The sequence below is a fragment of the Triticum aestivum genome, chromosome 5A (genome assembly GCF_018294505.1).
Source record: "Triticum aestivum cultivar Chinese Spring chromosome 5A, IWGSC CS RefSeq v2.1, whole genome shotgun sequence".
NCBI classification, from domain to species: domain Eukaryota; kingdom Viridiplantae; phylum Streptophyta; class Magnoliopsida; order Poales; family Poaceae; genus Triticum; species Triticum aestivum.
Window position 1 is genome coordinate 675,354,457 of NC_057806.1, and position 18,716 is coordinate 675,373,172.

The 18,716-nt window shown below is 41.9% G+C and overlaps 1 protein-coding gene across 1 annotated transcript; it reads left to right on the top strand.

The window, feature by feature from the left end:
- The first annotated feature begins 1,996 nt into the window (after positions 1 to 1,996).
- Positions 1,997 to 3,949, top strand: LOC123105906 (uncharacterized). Its single transcript, XM_044528085.1, has 3 exons — positions 1,997 to 2,544; positions 2,706 to 2,938; positions 3,464 to 3,949. The coding sequence occupies exons 1-3, from the start codon at positions 2,390 to 2,392 to the stop codon at positions 3,511 to 3,513; spliced, it is 438 nt and encodes a 145-aa protein (XP_044384020.1). The 5' UTR covers positions 1,997 to 2,389; the 3' UTR covers positions 3,514 to 3,949.
- The last annotated feature ends 14,767 nt before the right edge of the window (positions 3,950 to 18,716 follow it).

The following is an 18,716-nucleotide window of genomic DNA, read 5'->3' on the forward strand; positions in this document are numbered from 1 at the left end:
TCATTTTGAGACGCTCGCCACAATGGACGAGAAGGTCCAACAGGTAATGGCAGGGAAAAGGGTTGAGCCAGGGACAGAGATTCACAGTGAATATAAGGCGCAATTAGCTGCCAAGAAGATCATTCACAACACATTCCCAGAAATGTTGGTTGATGTTTGTTAATTAGTTAGTGAATATTCACAACGTTTTGAACATTTTAAATTCACTGTTTTATGACAATATAATTTGACTTGTTATTTGAAGTTGTATTTGAACTTAGTTTGAAACAAATGGGGTTTAGCAAAGTTTAATTATGATGACCTGGCATCATTAGTGTGGGGTTACTGTAGCATGACAGTGGGGGTGTCACAACCTGCTTCCTAGCTACTAAGTAGGATACTGAACAGAAAAACAGACCTACATGATGGTGTAGACTAGAGAAAATGGATCACCTCACTCCTGGTGTACATATAACAGGAAGATGCAACGTGTCTACGCAGCTTCGATTCAACGCCGTGTTGAGTTGTGCTATGCTCGCTCCAAATAGGAGTAGAATGATGATCAGAAGAAGCTACACCTAATTAACTGAATCATCATCAAGACTCAAAAGTAATTCTCACGTACCACAGATGGATTGCCTTCAGCTTGCTTCTTCTCACATAATTGGAAAAAATCGGCCAAGTCATTTAGATTTATTACCAGCTTTTTGCTCTGAGAGACTACAGATATATGCCGAGAGAGGGAAAAAAGATGTGAAATTAGGGTAGTAGACTGATGAATACTATTCCTTTTCCTTTTTCCAAGAAAGAAGAAGACTAGTTAGGAGAGCTGTGATGGACAGCTAGAGATGATAGCATTAGCATAGTAGATAGGTACCCCTTTGTAAACTAATTAATATAAGAGCATTTAGATCACTAAAGTAGTGATCAAAACACTCTTATATTAATTTACGGAGGGGTACCAAATTAGTCTTGCGGTAAACATACGTTCATCTTGCTTCGAGAGGCGCTTGCTCGCTGTCATTCTGCTCCACCAATCCATACATGTCTAACTAATTGTCATGTCTAATTAATTGTCAAGGAGGGAGGGTAAGAAAGAAAGGTAAACACACACACACACACACGCTATCTAGTGGTAAATTTGAAAACACGCACTTGCTTTGCAAAATTCATCACAACTGGTGCACATCACATCATTACCCAGCTAGACGATTTTCATCAACTGGTCGCGCTATTCGTCACCCTGGATGAGGAATAGTTATTCTTCACCTCCTGTATTGTACCATCAATGCACCGTAATTTTACGTTCCGTAAGTTTTGTTTTATTTCCGACGCAAAAAGAGACCGTAAGAAAATATATAATCGCCGTAAAAAATATTTTATGTTATGCAAAATTACAAACGTAAAAACATAGTCTAAAATACACATAAACTGCAAATTTTGTTGTCTTATGACCTATATTTTTATTTTCTTATGTCAAATTTTACGTAGTGAATCAATAGAAATGTAACTATTTGAATTCCAAACATAATTTAATTATGAAATGATTGTAAGATTACCTTGGGTGAAGAATAACTTATTCTGCGCCCTGGGTGATGAATACTAACACTATATATATATATATATATATATATATATATATATATATATATATATATATATATATATATATATATATATATATATGGAAAAGCAAAGCTATTGTGTTTCCCTCTAGAGGTAGCAATCTGAGCCACATGCTCGTGTTGGGATATGGTCCACTTTCTTTCCCTCTAAACATTTTCATCATTTTGGTTGTGTGAAGTTTATTTCCTCTTTTAGATGAATCTGGACCACTTTCTCATGTACATAGGCATTAGGCCCAGCCCGTAGCCTGGCATGCCTGCATTGTGTCAGTGTTCGGGCCGCCAGCAAAGAGTTCCAGCCCACGAAAGGTTCTCAACATGCGATCGGTTCCTTGCGTAGGTAAGGTTCGTGCATTTTTTTATGGTTTATATTTTTGGCCGTGCTATGCTAAGTTTGTGGGCTGGGTTATTTCCGTCCCGTTTTCTCTCTCCCTCGCTCAGTCCTTCTCCACTAAAAAAACGTCCCTCTCTCTGCCTCGTTCTCCATCTCGGATCTAGATGTTCTTAGAAAAAGAAATAAATCTTGATCTAGATCCCACCGCCCAATCCTCTCCCTTCCATGGCCAGCTGCCTTCCCTTCCCCGGCGAGCAGCTCCGCTCGACCCTCTTCCACCCCTTCTTCGGAGGTCATGGGCGTCGCCGGTGGAGCTCATCCATCACGGGTCGTGCGACGACCACCGTCGTCCTTCTCTGCCACCCCCCTCCCCACATCTTCTTAATTCGTTCAGATTCTACCATTATTTGTAATCTGCTTTCTCGATTATGCAGGTGCTAATATGTAATTCATGGATGTCCGAGGAATCACTCATTCGTCTCCCAGCCTTCTGCGCCATGTCGCCAAACTGAAGTGGATTTGCGAGAACAGTTCTTATTTCGTTTTCCCCGTCCTCTTCCACAAGGCCAGATTTGTGATTGAAGTTGATTTTATGGTTGCTCAAAGGTGAGATTGCTGTTACATTATTTTGATTTGTTGCGAGTTCTTCACCCTCCTACCCAACTTCCTCTTCTGCTCATGTGCATTGTTCGTGTTCTGGCAAGTGTGTTGTCCATCGTTTCATGTTTTTTAAATTTTGATGTTTACATCTCCATCGTTGTATGCAGTTCTGGAGCGAGCTGGATGGATTTTGAATTGGTTCCTTTCCATCATACATGGCTCGTGGTTCAAGTTTTAAGGTGTTATGTGCTACATGGATTAGCTGCCTCACCCTCTGAACTTTTTAGCCCGGGTGGTGGGGAAGACGCCCGCGCCAATGGCCGTGCGGAACTCGCTGCCTGCGGCCACGCATCCACTTGCAACTGGGATGTGGGCGAGCCTGCTGTCACAGTCCTCGAAGGTGCGTGAATTGGGGTGGCTGGCTTACTGGTTATCCATTCGCTTCAAGATTTTCTGTCATGTTTCCATATTTTTCATTTATGCTATTCTGACAATGATGAAACCTGCCAGATTTGTTAGCTTTACACTTCTCTAAAATTTTCAGAGTTACCCTTTACCTGATGACAGATTTTCTAGTTTGTTTTAAATGACCATGAAGTGTCAATCTCTATATCTTTTAAACATGTGTTATCTGAATAAATGTTTGAGCACTGCGTGTGCACTATGTTCTCTGGATAAATGAAATGCGCACCCTGCTCTTTGATTGTGTGGCTATTTAGTCATTGTCGTGGTTTCAGTTATATTGACTCGTCTTGTACCCTAATACAATGTTACCCTCCCCCTGAATGTGGCAGTTTGTTGCCCAGCTTGTGCTGACCGAATGATAGTTATGTATAAAAATGAGATGAATAAGAATCCTTTTGTTTTTTCCCTAAGATATTGGTTCTGATTTCTAAAAAAACTGAAGTTACTAAGTTGTGTTCAGGGTTCTGGCCGCACTGGTCCTTGCCTGTGCACCCGCTGGGCGCGGCCTAGTCGCCATTGTCCAGAGCGTCGACGAAGAGCTAGATCTGACCATTATAGGAGGCGGGGGAGCACTGGAGAGGTTTGCTGCCTCTACCCGGAGCGCGTCGATAGCGGTGGCAAATAAGCATGCTCCGGCGGTGTGGTGCTCACGATGTAATGAGAGTTGTATCGACGTTAGCAGTTTTAGTAATTTTTTACTACCTCAGTCCAAAAATACTTGTTGGAGAAATGGGTAAAAATGGAAGTATCTAGAACTAAAAGGCGTCTAAATACATCCATTTCTCCAACAAGTATTTCCTAATGGAGGGAGTATGCAATATTTTATAAATCTCAAGTAAGCATCTATGTGAGATATTTTGAATCGGGTTTGATGTACTAGTTTCAACCAAATATGCACCTAATGTTATGTTCATGTGCTAGTGAAATTAATGTTGAAAACTCCAAACCGGGAATGACATGAACACGACGCCTATCTTTTTTTGAAAAACTTTCAACCTATTCATTTTTAAGCATGATAGTACAACGAACATGAAAAAGAAATACATCCAGATCCGTAGACCACCTAACGACGACTACAAGCACTGAAGTAAGCCAAATGCGCACCGCTATCATCGCCCTACCTCGCCGGAGCCGGGCAAAACTTGTTGTAGTGGACAATCAGGTAGTCATCATGCTAAGGCCCTATAGGACCAAGGCACTAGAACAACAACCTAGCATAGATCAGAATGATCCAACCTGAAGACACATGAACGTAGACACACTACGACCAGATCCGAACAAACCCATCAGACACACCTCCACATGCCCACGAATGATGCTAGATGCACCACCGAGACGGGGGAAGGTGGGGAGAACCTTATTCTATCTTGAGGGAGCCACCGCCGTCTGGTCTTCCTGAGCAGGACACAAATCCTAACAAAACTAGAAGGAACATCTAAAAGCAGAGCCCTCGCACTGGCGAGGGCTGGGCTCCCCCGCGTCGCTATGGCCCTAAGACCACCGGAGACGAGGCGGACCGCCGGCGGTGCAGGCAGGAGGCAGAGAAACCCTAAGTTTTTTTTGGGAGGGGGCGGGGGGAGGCGGCTGCGTGCTGGTTCTCCTAACACGACGCCTATCAACGGGATCACCGTAATATATACATTTTCAATGTTGAAATTACTTTATACTTGCATTTTGGATGTGCACTATACTCACGCACATTTTTATTACAATTTTGATAAGAAAGAAGTACTTGATAAAAACAAAAAAATAAAGAAGTATTCGTCGCTCATCATATCTCCATCATTATTCTCTCTATATTCCTGTATCAGCTTCTATCTCGGTATATAGACACTTTGTAAATTATCTAGATAGACTTAAACCATTAGGTCATGCGCTAGCTGGTAAGTTTATTTTGAACATCAAGACAGTCAAATCAATTTGACCAGCTTGCGAACAGAAAGGAATATGGCATACCCGTGACCACGGTCCAAACATTGGTAGGTCACGACAGAGAAAAAGACACGCGATGTTGCAGTACGTCAACAATACCCGTGAGCAAACCATCTTACCGGAGCAGCCTGCACCAAAGAGAGAGTCAGGTTTCTCCTTCACCAGAAGAATGACCACGGAGCGCACGACGAGGAATTCGTCAACCAGCAAATTGATCAGTTTTCATTCCGGTAGCCTTTTTTACTTATCTTCTTTGAATCTCTGGACTGACTTCAATCTTTGAATTTCTTACTATGGTGGATCGTCGTCGAGTCATGTCGATTCCACATAACTCCAATGAGACGTGCCTTAATCAAACAACCATCAGATTTTTTATATTGCGGTATAATCTTAAAGCGTATGTGAATAATATATATTGTAGTTTTCTTACTGTACTGATTGGCATCCCATGGAGGGATAGACCACCTCGTATTTTATTGCAGGAATGAGCATTGAGACTTGTTTTACTGTCAGAGGAACATGGTTGTTGGGGGGGGGGGAGCTGCTATGTATATCAAAAAATCAGCCGAGAAATTTAAGCAGTGTACTAAGCGCAGATGTATTACGAAATTACAAAAAAAACACATACCTGCATCTCACTGGACTGGTTGACAGAAACGCTTTCTGCAGCAAGAACATCACATGGTGGTTCGATGATCCCAGCAAAATGGTCCTCAACCTTGATAATACTCTTTGAGAGACTCCCCCTGGAACTACTTGCATCTCCCAAACCAAACCTCCCATTGAAGCCATTGTACTTTTCTCAAACTTGTAGAAGAGATGCATCACTATATAGGGCGGATTGAAGCTATGCTGCAATAAAATGGTGCTGTAAAAACAATAGCTGCCATGTAATATAGATCAGGGTATTCAGTACAGAAACATTTTTGGGACTGCATTTGATGGTGCTTTTGTTACGGTGAGTACCGGTCAGAAAAGCTTGCGCTTCACAATAAGTTGACGATTCATCAAGTTCTCCAGGCTCGGAACGAACGGTTGTATGAATGCTTGGTTAACTACCAACACATTGGGTTCCGTTACATGCGGCTCTCCTGCTTGAACTTTTTATAATAAATGAACAAAGAAACTAGTAGGAACCATGGTATGTAATGCAACTTGAAGCTGGCAGGTTTGCTTGTTGAAAATACGGCAGATTTATTAGAGATATCATTTTTGGTTGCATTAGATGATTGCTTCCAGGCTCAAACTCAAACTCCTAGTTTTTCACGGGCAAGAATGCATTGCTGTATTGCCCATAATGTAAGGATGCATGTAGACTGTGGCAGAATTTATTGTCCGTAATGGAAGGATGCATTGCTGTACCCAGTTTGGTTGCAACGTATGGCAATCTTCAGGCTCAAACAATAAAAAGTTCAGAACCGTAAGGAGTGGAGGCAGATGATGGACGGTCATTTTGCTAAAAAAAGAAGGCCACGGATGGGACCTTTTGAAGATAGCGAAGCAACAAAACCTACTCCATAGCCTTGCCGAAACTGTTGCATGTGAGAGCCCCTATGTTGGAAAGTGGCTGCAAACGAACTCTGAATACACCTGACACTACAGGCCCTAGGTTGTCGTTTTTGTCCAAGCGCCAGTAAAGTAGAGGCACATGGCTTCCTCTTTGGACAGTGAGATCACCAATAATTCCAGAAATTGAAACCTTATCCACGACAAAGTTCGGAGCTCCAGACAATTGAAAGGTTCTGATAGCAATGTCTGTAGCTAGTGTTGATAGGAAAGTCGTGCTCTATATATGTAGCGCTACATAATGACTGTTTGATTTGTTTCCTAACTATTCTTCATGCAAGACTTTCCATAGTTCCTTTTTGTTTCCATTTTTCACTATTAGACATGCAACACTTGCCATACAATAAATCGTATTAATGTTTAATTATTTTCTGAACTACTACGGGTATCTAATATGCGTATTTTTGTTTTCTAACTATCTAATACGGGTATCTAATACTTACTAACAAAAATTTGTACATACACGGGTATATATACTCGGTAAATTATGTTTTGAAATATTACATTATATTTTTGTTTTCTAACTATTTAATAGGAGTATCTAATACCTATTAATGAAATTTTGTACATGTTTTTGTTTCTTAACTATATAATATGGGTATCTAATGGAGTATCTACTAACGAAATTATGTACATACGCTGGTATATATACTCTGTAAATTATTTTCTGAAATATTACATTCTATTTTTGTTTTCTAACTATTTAATACGAGTATCTAATACCTATTAATGAAATTTTGTACATGTTTTTGTTTCCTCACTATCTAATACGTGTATCTAATACCTACTATCAAAATTATGTACATACGCGGGTATATATGCTCAATAAATTATTTTCTGAAATATTACATTCTTTTTTTGTTTTCTAACTATTTAATACGAGTATATAATACATGTTAACAAAATTTTGTACATGTTTTTCTTTCCTAACTATCTACTATGGGTATCTAATACCTACTAATGTAATTATGTACATATGCAGGTACGTATATACCTAATAATTTAATTTTTAATCTATTATGTTTTATTTTGTTTCCTAACTATCTAATACGGGTATGTAATACCTACTAACAAAATTACGTACATTCGCAGGGTTCGTATATATCCAATGAAATCATGTGTCATATGTACCACTCCTAATTTGATCTGTTATACAAAAAAGGAATAAATGTCAACTTTTATTCCCTATGACATCTTAATACTCTGCCTTTATATCACGTGACATGCATGCATGAGATGGTCCACAAATTAAAACCTGCCAAATTAACTAGCAATTGATACATTTATATTGGTTTCCAAATCAGCCGCTAAACACGATCCGACGGCAGAGAGGCAAGGTGTCCAAGCACCTAGTGTGTATGTATGCCTGTTAATGAAAATCGGCTGGCTGGGTAATGATGTGATGTGCACCGGTTGTGATGAATTTTGCAAAGCAAGTGCGTGTTTTCAAATTTACCACTAGATAGTGTGTGTGTGTACCTTTGTTTCTTACCCTCCCTCCTTGACAATTAATTAGACATGACAATTAGTTAGACATGTATGGATTGGTGGATCAGAATGATAGCGAGCAAGCGCCTCTCGAAGCAAGATGAACGTATGTTTACTGCAAGACTAATTTGGTACCCTTCCGTAAATTAATATAAAAGTGTTTTGATCGCTACTTTAGTGATCTAAATGCTCTTATATTAATAGTGTTACTATTTATCACCCAGGGTGCAGAATAGGTTATTCTTCACCCGAGGTAATCTTACAATCATTTCATAATTAAATTACGTTTCGAATTCAAATAGTTACATTCTTATTGATTCACTACGTAAAATTTAACATAAGAAAAATAAAAATATAGGTCATAAGACAAGAAAATTTGCAGTTTATGTGTATTTTAGACTATGTTTTTATGTTTGTAATTTTATATAATATAAAATATTTTTTACGGCGATTATATATTTTCTTACGATCCCTTTTTGCGTCGGAAATAAGACAAAACTTATGAAACGTAAAATTACGGTGCATTGATGGTAAAATAGAGGTGGGTGAAGAATAACTATTCCTCACCCAGGATGACGAATAGCGCGACCCCTTATATTAATTAGTTTACAGAGGGAGTACCTATATACTATGCTAATGCTATCATCTCTAGCTGTCCATCATCGCTCTCCTAACTAGTCTTCTTCTTCTTTTTTCTTGGAAAAAGGAAAAGGAATAGTCTTCATCTGTCTACTACCCTAATTTCACATCTTTTTTTCCCTCTCTCAGCATATCTCTGTAGTCTCTTAGAGCAAAAGGCTGGTAATAAATCTAAATGACTTGGCCGATTTTTTCAATTATGTGAGAAGAAGCAAGTTGAAGGCAATCCAACTGTGGTGCGTGAGAATTACTTTTGAGTCTTGATAATGATTCAGTTAATTAGGTGTAGCTTCTTCTGATCATCATTCTACTCCTATTTGGAGCGAGCACGGCACGGCACAACACGGCGTTGAATCGAACTTGTGTAGACACGTTGCATCTTCATGTTATATGTACACCATGAGTGAGGTGATCCATTTTCTCTAGTCTACACCATCATGTAGGTCTGTTTTTCTCTTCAGTATCCTACTTAGTAGCTAGGAAGCAAGTGCAAGTTTGTTAGGAGAGACAAGGGGAGGATTAGGGGATGACACAGAGATAGATCTCACGTGAAATCCTAGTTAATTAGCTAGCAAATCAATGGAAACTACCCACCAGTTTGTTAGGAAACATAACAAGATATCATCCTATATTAATTCTCTCGTCTCCCTCTCCTCCTTGAAATCAGGCACCCCAAAACCAACCAACATAGCCTCCTGTTTGATTGCCAACAGGTCGTTCCGCCTCCTCCTCGTACATTACTCCCTCCCTCCCTTGCCTTCAATCTATTGGCTGCCGCCTACTCCCGCGGATCGCCCTCCCATCCGTGGTCTCTCTGCGTTCCCCGCTCGCTCCTTCGCTGCGTGCGCCGTCTTCTCTATCTCGCACTATAAATCTCCATCCAGCCATTTGCTTGCGCTCGCGCCCCACATGGTTCTCCTCCTCCGCCGACCACCTCCTCCTTTCTCCTTGAGGGAGGCAACACACCAACACTACATCTAGTGGCCGACCACGTCGTTCCGATGCGCCCCACATCTTGCTCCTCCTCCGTCGACCACCTCCTCCTTTCTCCTTGAGGGCAACCCACCAACTCCTCCTTTCTGCTTAAGGAAATATTGACATTTTACCACTCAATCCAACCTTGTGATGCAGATGATGCGGGAAGCAACAGCGGAAGTCTGGACGTCGGGCGAGATATGGATGGAGCTATGCTCCTCTCACGGATGATGGGCCAACACTGGTGTTTGTTTCTGAAGATTCACACTGAGCCAGCGTGATCAAAGGTTAGTGGAAAAATAATATGCATTTTTTTATGTTTCCTTCCTTGCATTGGTAAAGATGCTTTCCTATTGCCACATGTCTTGATCTTAGAGCAGTATAAATAGAATTATGCAGTACAGTTTAGTAGATAAAACTTGAGAGGTAACGAGGGCCATTTGACAGTATTTACGGCTATGGATCAGTTGATAAAAGATTTGGTAAATACAATTAATTACGTTGATCTTAGCTGAACTCCAGTAGTAGTAAAACATACAAGGTTATCTTCTTTCCTTCTGTTCCTTCTGTCTTTCTTTGTTGCCAGTAGTAGTTTTCACCCCCTTCTTGCTGTTGTTATTTATATATCTTGTATGAGTAACACTACAAGAGAATAGCCATGTGGAGACACCTAATTTATCTGTGAAAGACACGAAATTTCATCTTTACACGTGTGTAGAGTCGTTAGATAAAGCGTATCCTCATGCACCATGTGAAGGCTCGTAGAATCAATGAAAACAGTACCCTACAGAGAGAGTCAAATGAAACAAGAATATATTAGCTAGAACGAACAACTTCATTAGTACGTCTCACTTTTTGACATGCACACCAATAGGTGAAACTCACGAGGTGTATCAATATATACATATGAAGAGTAAATATTGCTATTGAACTTCCATTATATCATTTTCTGTAATGGCTAAATATTATACTAATGGCTCGTGAGAATTTAATCTTTTATAAGTCTGCATACAAACAATTTTTGTTCTTCTCAAATAGGGATACAGTTTAAGGTCCATGGGCTCCTATCAAACAATCACTATATAATTTTGAATAAAGTAGTAACAATTGCACAACTAAGAAGTAAAGTAAATCTGCTAGAGTTTTACCATCAGGGGCAGCATTCACAATAACGCAGCACCAATCAGTTCGCTTTGTTTTTGAGCTTCTTGTTTGCATAATGCATTTCTACAGGAAGAAAAATACTAAACCACATGTAGGCATGCTTTAGAAGTTAGTGTCCACATGCATGCATGACTACTGATCCATTTTTCATCATCTTAATTAGTGGGAAGCAGATGCAAGGTTGTTTGGAGAGAACATTGACATTAGGGACTAAATAGATTCACAATAGTAATTAGGAAATACGAGAGTGGATTTTATATGAACCACTACCACATAGTCAAAATCAAATGAACTAGTAACAAAGTGTCATGATGATTTGGCATGTAGAATTTTATTCAGTAAATTCTGCAATTGTGGTTATCCTGAGACGCATGTTTGGTGCCAAATTGCTTTCACTCATGTTTTAATCCACCTTTTTTCTAGTAGCCAAAATTGTTTTTTCACTCATGTAGTGCTGTTGTGGATGCATTTCTTAATCCATTCGACCCGTTATGCTGCCGAAATTTCCACGACCTGTCGAAATTTTGTCCTTGTTTATAAGGAAACAAGAGCTTTAGGGTGTTCCCTGCAAAATTTTAGGGACTTGGATGCAAGATCATGTTATTTGTGGGGATGAAAAAGAAGAAGGCTGTTTATTTCAGGGTCCCAAGCCGTGGCAAACAACTTGATCCAATTCTGAATGTGGCAGTTTTGCTCACAATTTTTGTTTCCCAAACACTGAAACACCGAACAAGAGTTTCAAATCATAAGGATGTTACAATTACATATTGGATTACTGCGTTTTTTCGGGAGATGTCCACGTATGTTTGAGAATAGGACTACTAGGATATTTCAATTTTTATGCCGATACAAATTTGTTTGAGAATTGAATTATTCTGAGTTTCTAAAATTTGGGAGTGTATATCATTTTTGCCGATCATCCTTGTTTTCACTGTTTGAGACTACGGTTTTTAATCCCATGACAATGAATATTTTGGTTTATGAAACCATCAGTTTCTAAAGCTACTGCTAAAATGGTGACGTGTTTGGCAATCAAAGTAGTGATCTAAACGCTCTTATATTTCTTCACGGGGGAGTATGTAGTAATGTATTTGACCACCACTAGAGTCATTTGCTATTTTTCTCAGTTTTTAAAACAAAGTCCTGCTTTTTTTAATACAACAAAAATACCATAGTTTTGTGGATACTATGGCTTATAATACTACACTGATTTTTTCGGGGAAATACTGCAATCTTAACTAGAGGCAAACATCTCAAAGTATTTGAAACCATAGATTTTCAAAATAATATTCTTGAAATACATTGCAACCAAGCACACCCGAAGTTTGTTATTTTTATGTATAGCATTATATGTGGCGGAGCTTGACAAGAATCTATGGGGGGCAATGACCCAAAAAAAAATTAACCAACCGCGACAAAATTTAACTAACGCCAGCGGCGACGATAGTTGGGGAAAGAGACACGTAAAGCACTCAAGTCCCGAGCACCGAGCAGGCTCATGTAGTCGTGTTTGTGTGATAATGCCGGTGATGGGCTCCTGGCCTTGTATGTGTATGTGGATATGGGATGGTCACTACCTAGTAAAACAAATTGCAATTGGGCTAGGGGCCATGGCCCCCTCAGAGTATGTGGACACCGGGTCATTTTTGTCCTGGGTCCGCCCCTGAACTTGCATAGCTCCGACCAAAACTGCCCCAACGCAGCGAGGATGAGCCCGCGTTTGTTGGGGGTTCCCGAAGCAAGCAGGAGCACACTCACAATGGCACCGTTCGTCAGACCGCGGGCCGCAGCAGATCACTGGCCCAGGCGGCGCTGCAGGAATCGTTGCTGCTGCTCAAGTGACGCTTCCCCCCTCATTCCATTCTGGGTCAGAGTTGCACCAACAAAGAAGGAAAAGATGAAGCGGACGACACCGCAAGTTAGAGCAGTTTAAGGGGAGACGAACAACAGGAGATCCGAAAACCCGCAAAAAACTTCGCTCACCTCACCTTAGAGAAATGGGACAAAGTACCACACACAGGGAGGAAGGGAGGGAGCAACGGAGCATCATTTTTCAAACATCACAACATTTTTCTAAAGACAATAACACTGGAAGATTATGATCCCTCCCTGAGTAACATTGAATTGTTGACGTTCTTTGTTCTGAGTGCAAAGGAGCTTGAGACCATCTGCATTAAGTTTCGCTATAACTATACAAAATTAGGATTCTAGTCAAAGTGACGACCTTCCAACAAATATTTTATAACTATACAAAATCAAATATAATAAATCATATGTATTTTTAATTTGGTTAACGTGTTATTAATCTAAATATTATATTCCACACAATCAAATCTGATTAGAATATACTACAACTGATTCCCACAACAACAAGTGGTGTACCATCCAATATTCATAAACAACCAACGAATTCTGAATAAAGCGGTAAAAAAATTACGGGCCGGGCGAGTATACGGGCTCTATTCTGGCCAGAAAGTTGGGCCGAGCCCGTATACTCGCCGGAATTTTACGGGTTTGCGACTTTTGCTCGGTCTGCTAGAGTTGCTCTTGTGTCATCTCAGCTCATGCGTTACTGCGGTCATGTCCGCTCGGTGATTCATGCACTGTTCTTCATGTCAAAAAATGGCGTTAATCAAATGCATCATATTCGGTGATCTACAAGAAAGTTTTTGGATTGAGCTGAAAATTTACTCAATATTTTTAGAATATATAAAAAAATCGGGGAAGATAACTACTGGAGAGAGCCACCTAGGAGGCACGAGCTCAGGGGTGCGCCCAACCCCACAAGATGCGCCCTGTGAGCTCGTGGGTCCCATAGCCCAACCCCACAAGATGCGCCCTGTGAGCTCGTGGGTCCCATAGCCCAACCCCACAAGATGCGCCCTGTAAGCTCGTGGGTCCCATAGGCCTTTGTTAGCCCTAATTCCAACTCCATAAGTATCGTCTTGGGAAGAAAAAATTAAAGAGAAAGAATCATCATGTTTTATGATAAGGAGGCCTTAATATCGGATATCAGTTTCTGAGCCCGGGCTCAGCTGATCCCGTTATCTATGCCGCTCACTCAGCTGGGGATACGTGCTGCATTCTGTTGCTCCCATTTGTCCACATGAGGTTCTTCACTTTGCTACTTTTTTGCCGGAACTTTGTATATAAAACCGGGGTTATCATTAACAATGTCCGCGAACACCTTGAAAGTCTTTCGGACATCATCCTCCGGCTGCTCATGGCTTATCTCCCCACAAATGTTCCTTAAGAGTCCTTTTTGTAAATGTTTCTCGACTGATCCGAAAAGGCTGCCAATTATGTTGTACACCTTACCAAGGTTTCACATTATTCTCCCTCAGCTGCTTTATCAAATCCTTAGTGTACACATCGATGTACTTGTGTGAGGGTCAGTGCACCTTCTCGCCCATCGTCAGTGAAATCGAGTGGTTGTGGCTTTCACGGTGCTCAGTAATATACCAACTGTTATCGGCAGCGCATAGCAACCTAATCAAGGATGGACACTCGCACCGTCACGGCCTGCTATTCTCCGTCTCTGGCTTTCCCTTCAGTTTGTCCATATAGAACACACGGTCAGAACACTAATCCAAAATCTCAAACAAAAAACTACATGAAATTCAAAACTTACCGAACAACTGCAGACGATCTCCTGCATGCATTTAGCCATATCTAATAACAAAGCGAACTTCCCACGAATAAAAATTATAGAAGTCGTATGCTTCACCCAACGAATCAAAAATCAATCCTAGTTCAGGTCTTATTACACTTTTTGTTGGTTCCTCCGTGTATTTCCGAATTGACTGCTCCAAAGCACTCATTCGGGGTGGACACGGAGTCCGGTCTGGTGGCGCACTACCCAGTCTGAATCCGCATTTCAGACAAACGACGTTTCTTCAGTTCTGATGCAAATAGTTGTTCTCTGATTAAGACCAGCAGCAACTATGTTGTGGTTTTCACTCACTATCGTATGTTCTCTAACATTTTCTTTCAGTGATGCAAATGGGTCGCAGTGGCATAATTTTTTTTTGTTCTTAACTGCCTATTCGCCTGTTTCAGGTCTGAAATAGAAACCATGTTCTAATTTTTTCACCAACACATGCTTTCAAAAGATTACGTACACATTTTCTAAATGCTACAGAACCACGATTTCTTCTCTTCATACCTTTTTGTCCATCCAGGGGCTGGGGATTGACTCTGTAAGTAGATTGAGCAGACCTCATCATGGACGACTCGTGCGCCGGCGAACGCCAGCACCAGCAGCATCGCTGCAATCGTCGCTGATTTGCTGACCACATTCAGATAAGCATTTGAATCAGCCTGGACCGCGCGCTCCTGCTCCTCCATTCGCTAACAAAACCAGAGGAACCGTATCCGACTGCTCATATGGCTATCCGTGAATTCCTCAAAGCAGGGGAAACCTGTCAAAATAGATGCGACTATTGGCGTCCATTGACAGTCATTCCACATGCAATCTACTCCCGTCCTATTTTTTTCGGATCCAGAATCATTTACTTGTCAATGGCGTCAAGGAGGAACTCCATGCCCGCATCTTCCATTGTCTCAGCCAGCTCCGGCCGTAGCCTAGTTAGCGCCACCTCAAGGAACAACCTCGTCGGGCGTTACAAATGGGTGCAGCGGCGGACGGATGGAGTCGGCCGGAGGGGAGGGTGCCGGGGGCGTGCTGCCGCCGCCACCTCAACCTTTTCGCCCGACGACCTGTCCTCTCATCTGTTCCATGGATCAGGAAAAACATTAACGTCTTGGTCCACGGACCAGACGCCAACCACGTCTCTGCCCACCCACCCATACGCTACGGGCCCATCTCATCCGCACTGTTTCATACCGTATTTCACCCCAATGCCAATTTCCAGCGGACCGCGTCTGACACGGCTGCCGTGCTTTTCCAGATCCCGAACGAGGAACGGAAGGCATAGATATCGGGAGCAGCTGGGCACGGGCACCAAATAGCCCCTCTCACCTTAATCTCTACTCCTAATGAACGAGTTGGTGAATAGTCTTCGCGGTTTATTTTTGCTGGGTTTTTTTCGTCTCTCCTCCCACCACCCCCTCTCACCCTGGTCCATCGGTTTATTTTTCTCTCCACTCTTTATTACAACCAGAACTTTCCTAACATATAACAAATCACGGATCTAACTTTCTTAAATTATGCAAATCAATCGATTCCTTTTATTGGTTCAATTCGTCTTCGGAAACAAATAACATATTTTCAGGAAATAAACAATACATTTTAATCTAACTTTCCTAACTTATCTAAATCAATCGATTTCTTTTATTAGTGAAATTAGCAAACATGCCCGTGCGTTGCAACGGAAAAAAAATATCATAGGCCCCTATCCAATAAACATTTATCAAGATTCCTGTCCACATGGTCACAACATGTTCTAATATAATCAATTCCAAGGCAATAACCTCGGGTATTGCACCTACAACTGTTACTGAACCATGACAGCGTAAGGGAATGTTTAAACTTAAGTTCACAATGCTCATGGTTCACCGTTCACATGAAGCAAATGATAGTTGCTAACCAAGGTTGACCGATATGGGTCAGGGACCGTTCTTGTCGAGAAAGACCAAGAACATTGTTCAAAGACCTTCCATACTTAGGCTAATGTAATATGAAAAGCTAGGAACTTATATGAGAAACACCAAGGACTATGAATTCAACTCTTCGTGCATTGGTGTTAGCTGTGAGTGGGTCGAGCGGGGCAGCCTTGTTCCCGGCAACTCCTAGGAGAAGAGCATGTTGGTGAGGGGCGTCGACTGAAAGTTGTGCTTTGAACAACATAAGTAGGTTAACGAGATACTTGGGCAAAACTATTCTCCGAGCTTTCCAAACCAAGATGTCTGGATAGAATTAAGAATTTTAGAGAAAACAAATTAACCGGCCCGATCAGATAAAAAAGTGCATCCATAAGTAAATGCACCTACTTTTCATATTCATTTTAGTGTTTGCCATTGCCGAAATAATATAAAACCGGTTCTTCTTGTCGTGAAAACTAAGCACACATATCAATACACAAATACACGTCTATTGGACGCCCTAGATTTAATCATTTACCCGTTGCCAACTTACATACTTTAAAGAAGTTTCTTAGTAAAAAGCACTACCTAGATTTCCCACACGGTTGGCATTGTCGTTAACAAAGATTCATTTAGCAATCACAAAATATTAACTGGAAGCCATTGCTGAACAAAGTGAGAGCTCCACACCTCACAAACTTGTTCCAGAATTGCCAACACACACACACACGATTTGTTGTAGCACTTCAAATCAATTTCAAGCTCCGCTGAAAAAAAGAAGACAATATAGTGTTTTTCCATAAACAAATGAAATCAATATTCTGGGATTTTAATTTCAACAGCAATTAGCTCTTATGGAGCGAAATCATTATTGAACTGAAGATGTAAGTCCTATCTGACTTGAGAAAAACAAATGTACATCAGATGACTTTGGGTAGGCAATAATATGTATGGATTAAAATAGTCCCATGCTTACTGTAACCACCGTTTATCTGAAATATTTCAAAAGGACTTGACCAAAAAACAATTGAATGAAGTCAGGATGAGCAATTTAATGTTCCCAAAAAACAAACTACTACTGTAGTTTGATATACAGTGGTGTTAAAGCAGGCATAGCGTTGAATACAAATGCAACACGAAGGCTGCAACTTTGGCGAGACGGCCAAGCCCTTCAGGCATGTGGAACACAGAGAACTGGCACCGCATGAACTTGTAAAAGGAACAATCTATTGTTGTGATTGAGCAAGTCTTGGTCAAGCATGATGATTCTAGACTACATGCTGCCATCGCTCTGGTCATCACCGTGGACGTCAGCAATTGATGTATGTTGGACTAACATGGACATCTGCTGGAGCAACTCATTACTTTTTCTTGTGAAACAATTCATCAGATCGGAGCATACTCAACAACCACCCAAAGAAAACTTGATGCATGTACGAAACTTGCTCAGAAATTGGGTTTGGGGTGGTGCGGCTGCTATGGAGAGTCGAGGGATTAGCCGACAGAGGTGGATCTGGAGGTGGAGCGGCAGCGCCCAGTGGGGACAGCGCTGAGCAGAGGAGACAACTGGCGGATGATCCGATGGAACGATGTCTCGGGCAGGGCGCGGACGCGAGGCACTGCAAGCGACGACTCTCATCGACGGGAGCAGCGACTGGGTCGCAGCGCCATGGGAATGGAGGTGGTCGGCGGGGTACCATGGCCGCAAGGCCGAGCTCACGCAGGCACACGGAGCTCGCGGAGAGAGGGGACATGAGGGAGGAGCAGCTGTGGCGGGGCTGCAGCCGCGGGCGCCAGGGCAGGCAACCTCAAGGTCGAGGGGATCGAGCGCCTCATAGCGAGGGGATTAGGGCAGGAGGCTGCGCTACCAGGAGGAGGAACTGGAGGGGATCGGGGCAGAGGGTGATTGGTGGGCTAGGCTTATAGGCTTTGGAGGGGATGCAACTGGGCCTTGGAGATGGTCGGGTCAGCCTGGCTGCTGGGCCGCCACGGCTGGCCTGCTCTGATGAGCCACTTTCACGACCTGGTTCCCCTAATTAGTACCACCTTGTGTATATATTTTAAATTCAAACTGAATGAAAGCGTAAATTCATGAAAAGAAGTGTATTGTGACGGTGAACCCGACAAAGTCAATCTATCCCTGGGTTCACCGTCACAATACGCTTCTTCTTGTGAATTTACGCTTTCAGTTTGAATTTAAAGCAATACTCGAGGTGGTACTAATAAAACCGCTACCAAATTACATAACCACAATAAATAAGTAAAAAAAACGCTTTGTACTGCTAATTCGGGACGAGCCGCGCCAGTACGCCGTCGCTTCCCTAAGCTACCCCTCGAGCTCCCTCCTGCGCCCGTCCGCCCCGGCCAGACCTCCTCCACCTCGCCTCGCCGCCGGCGACCAGACC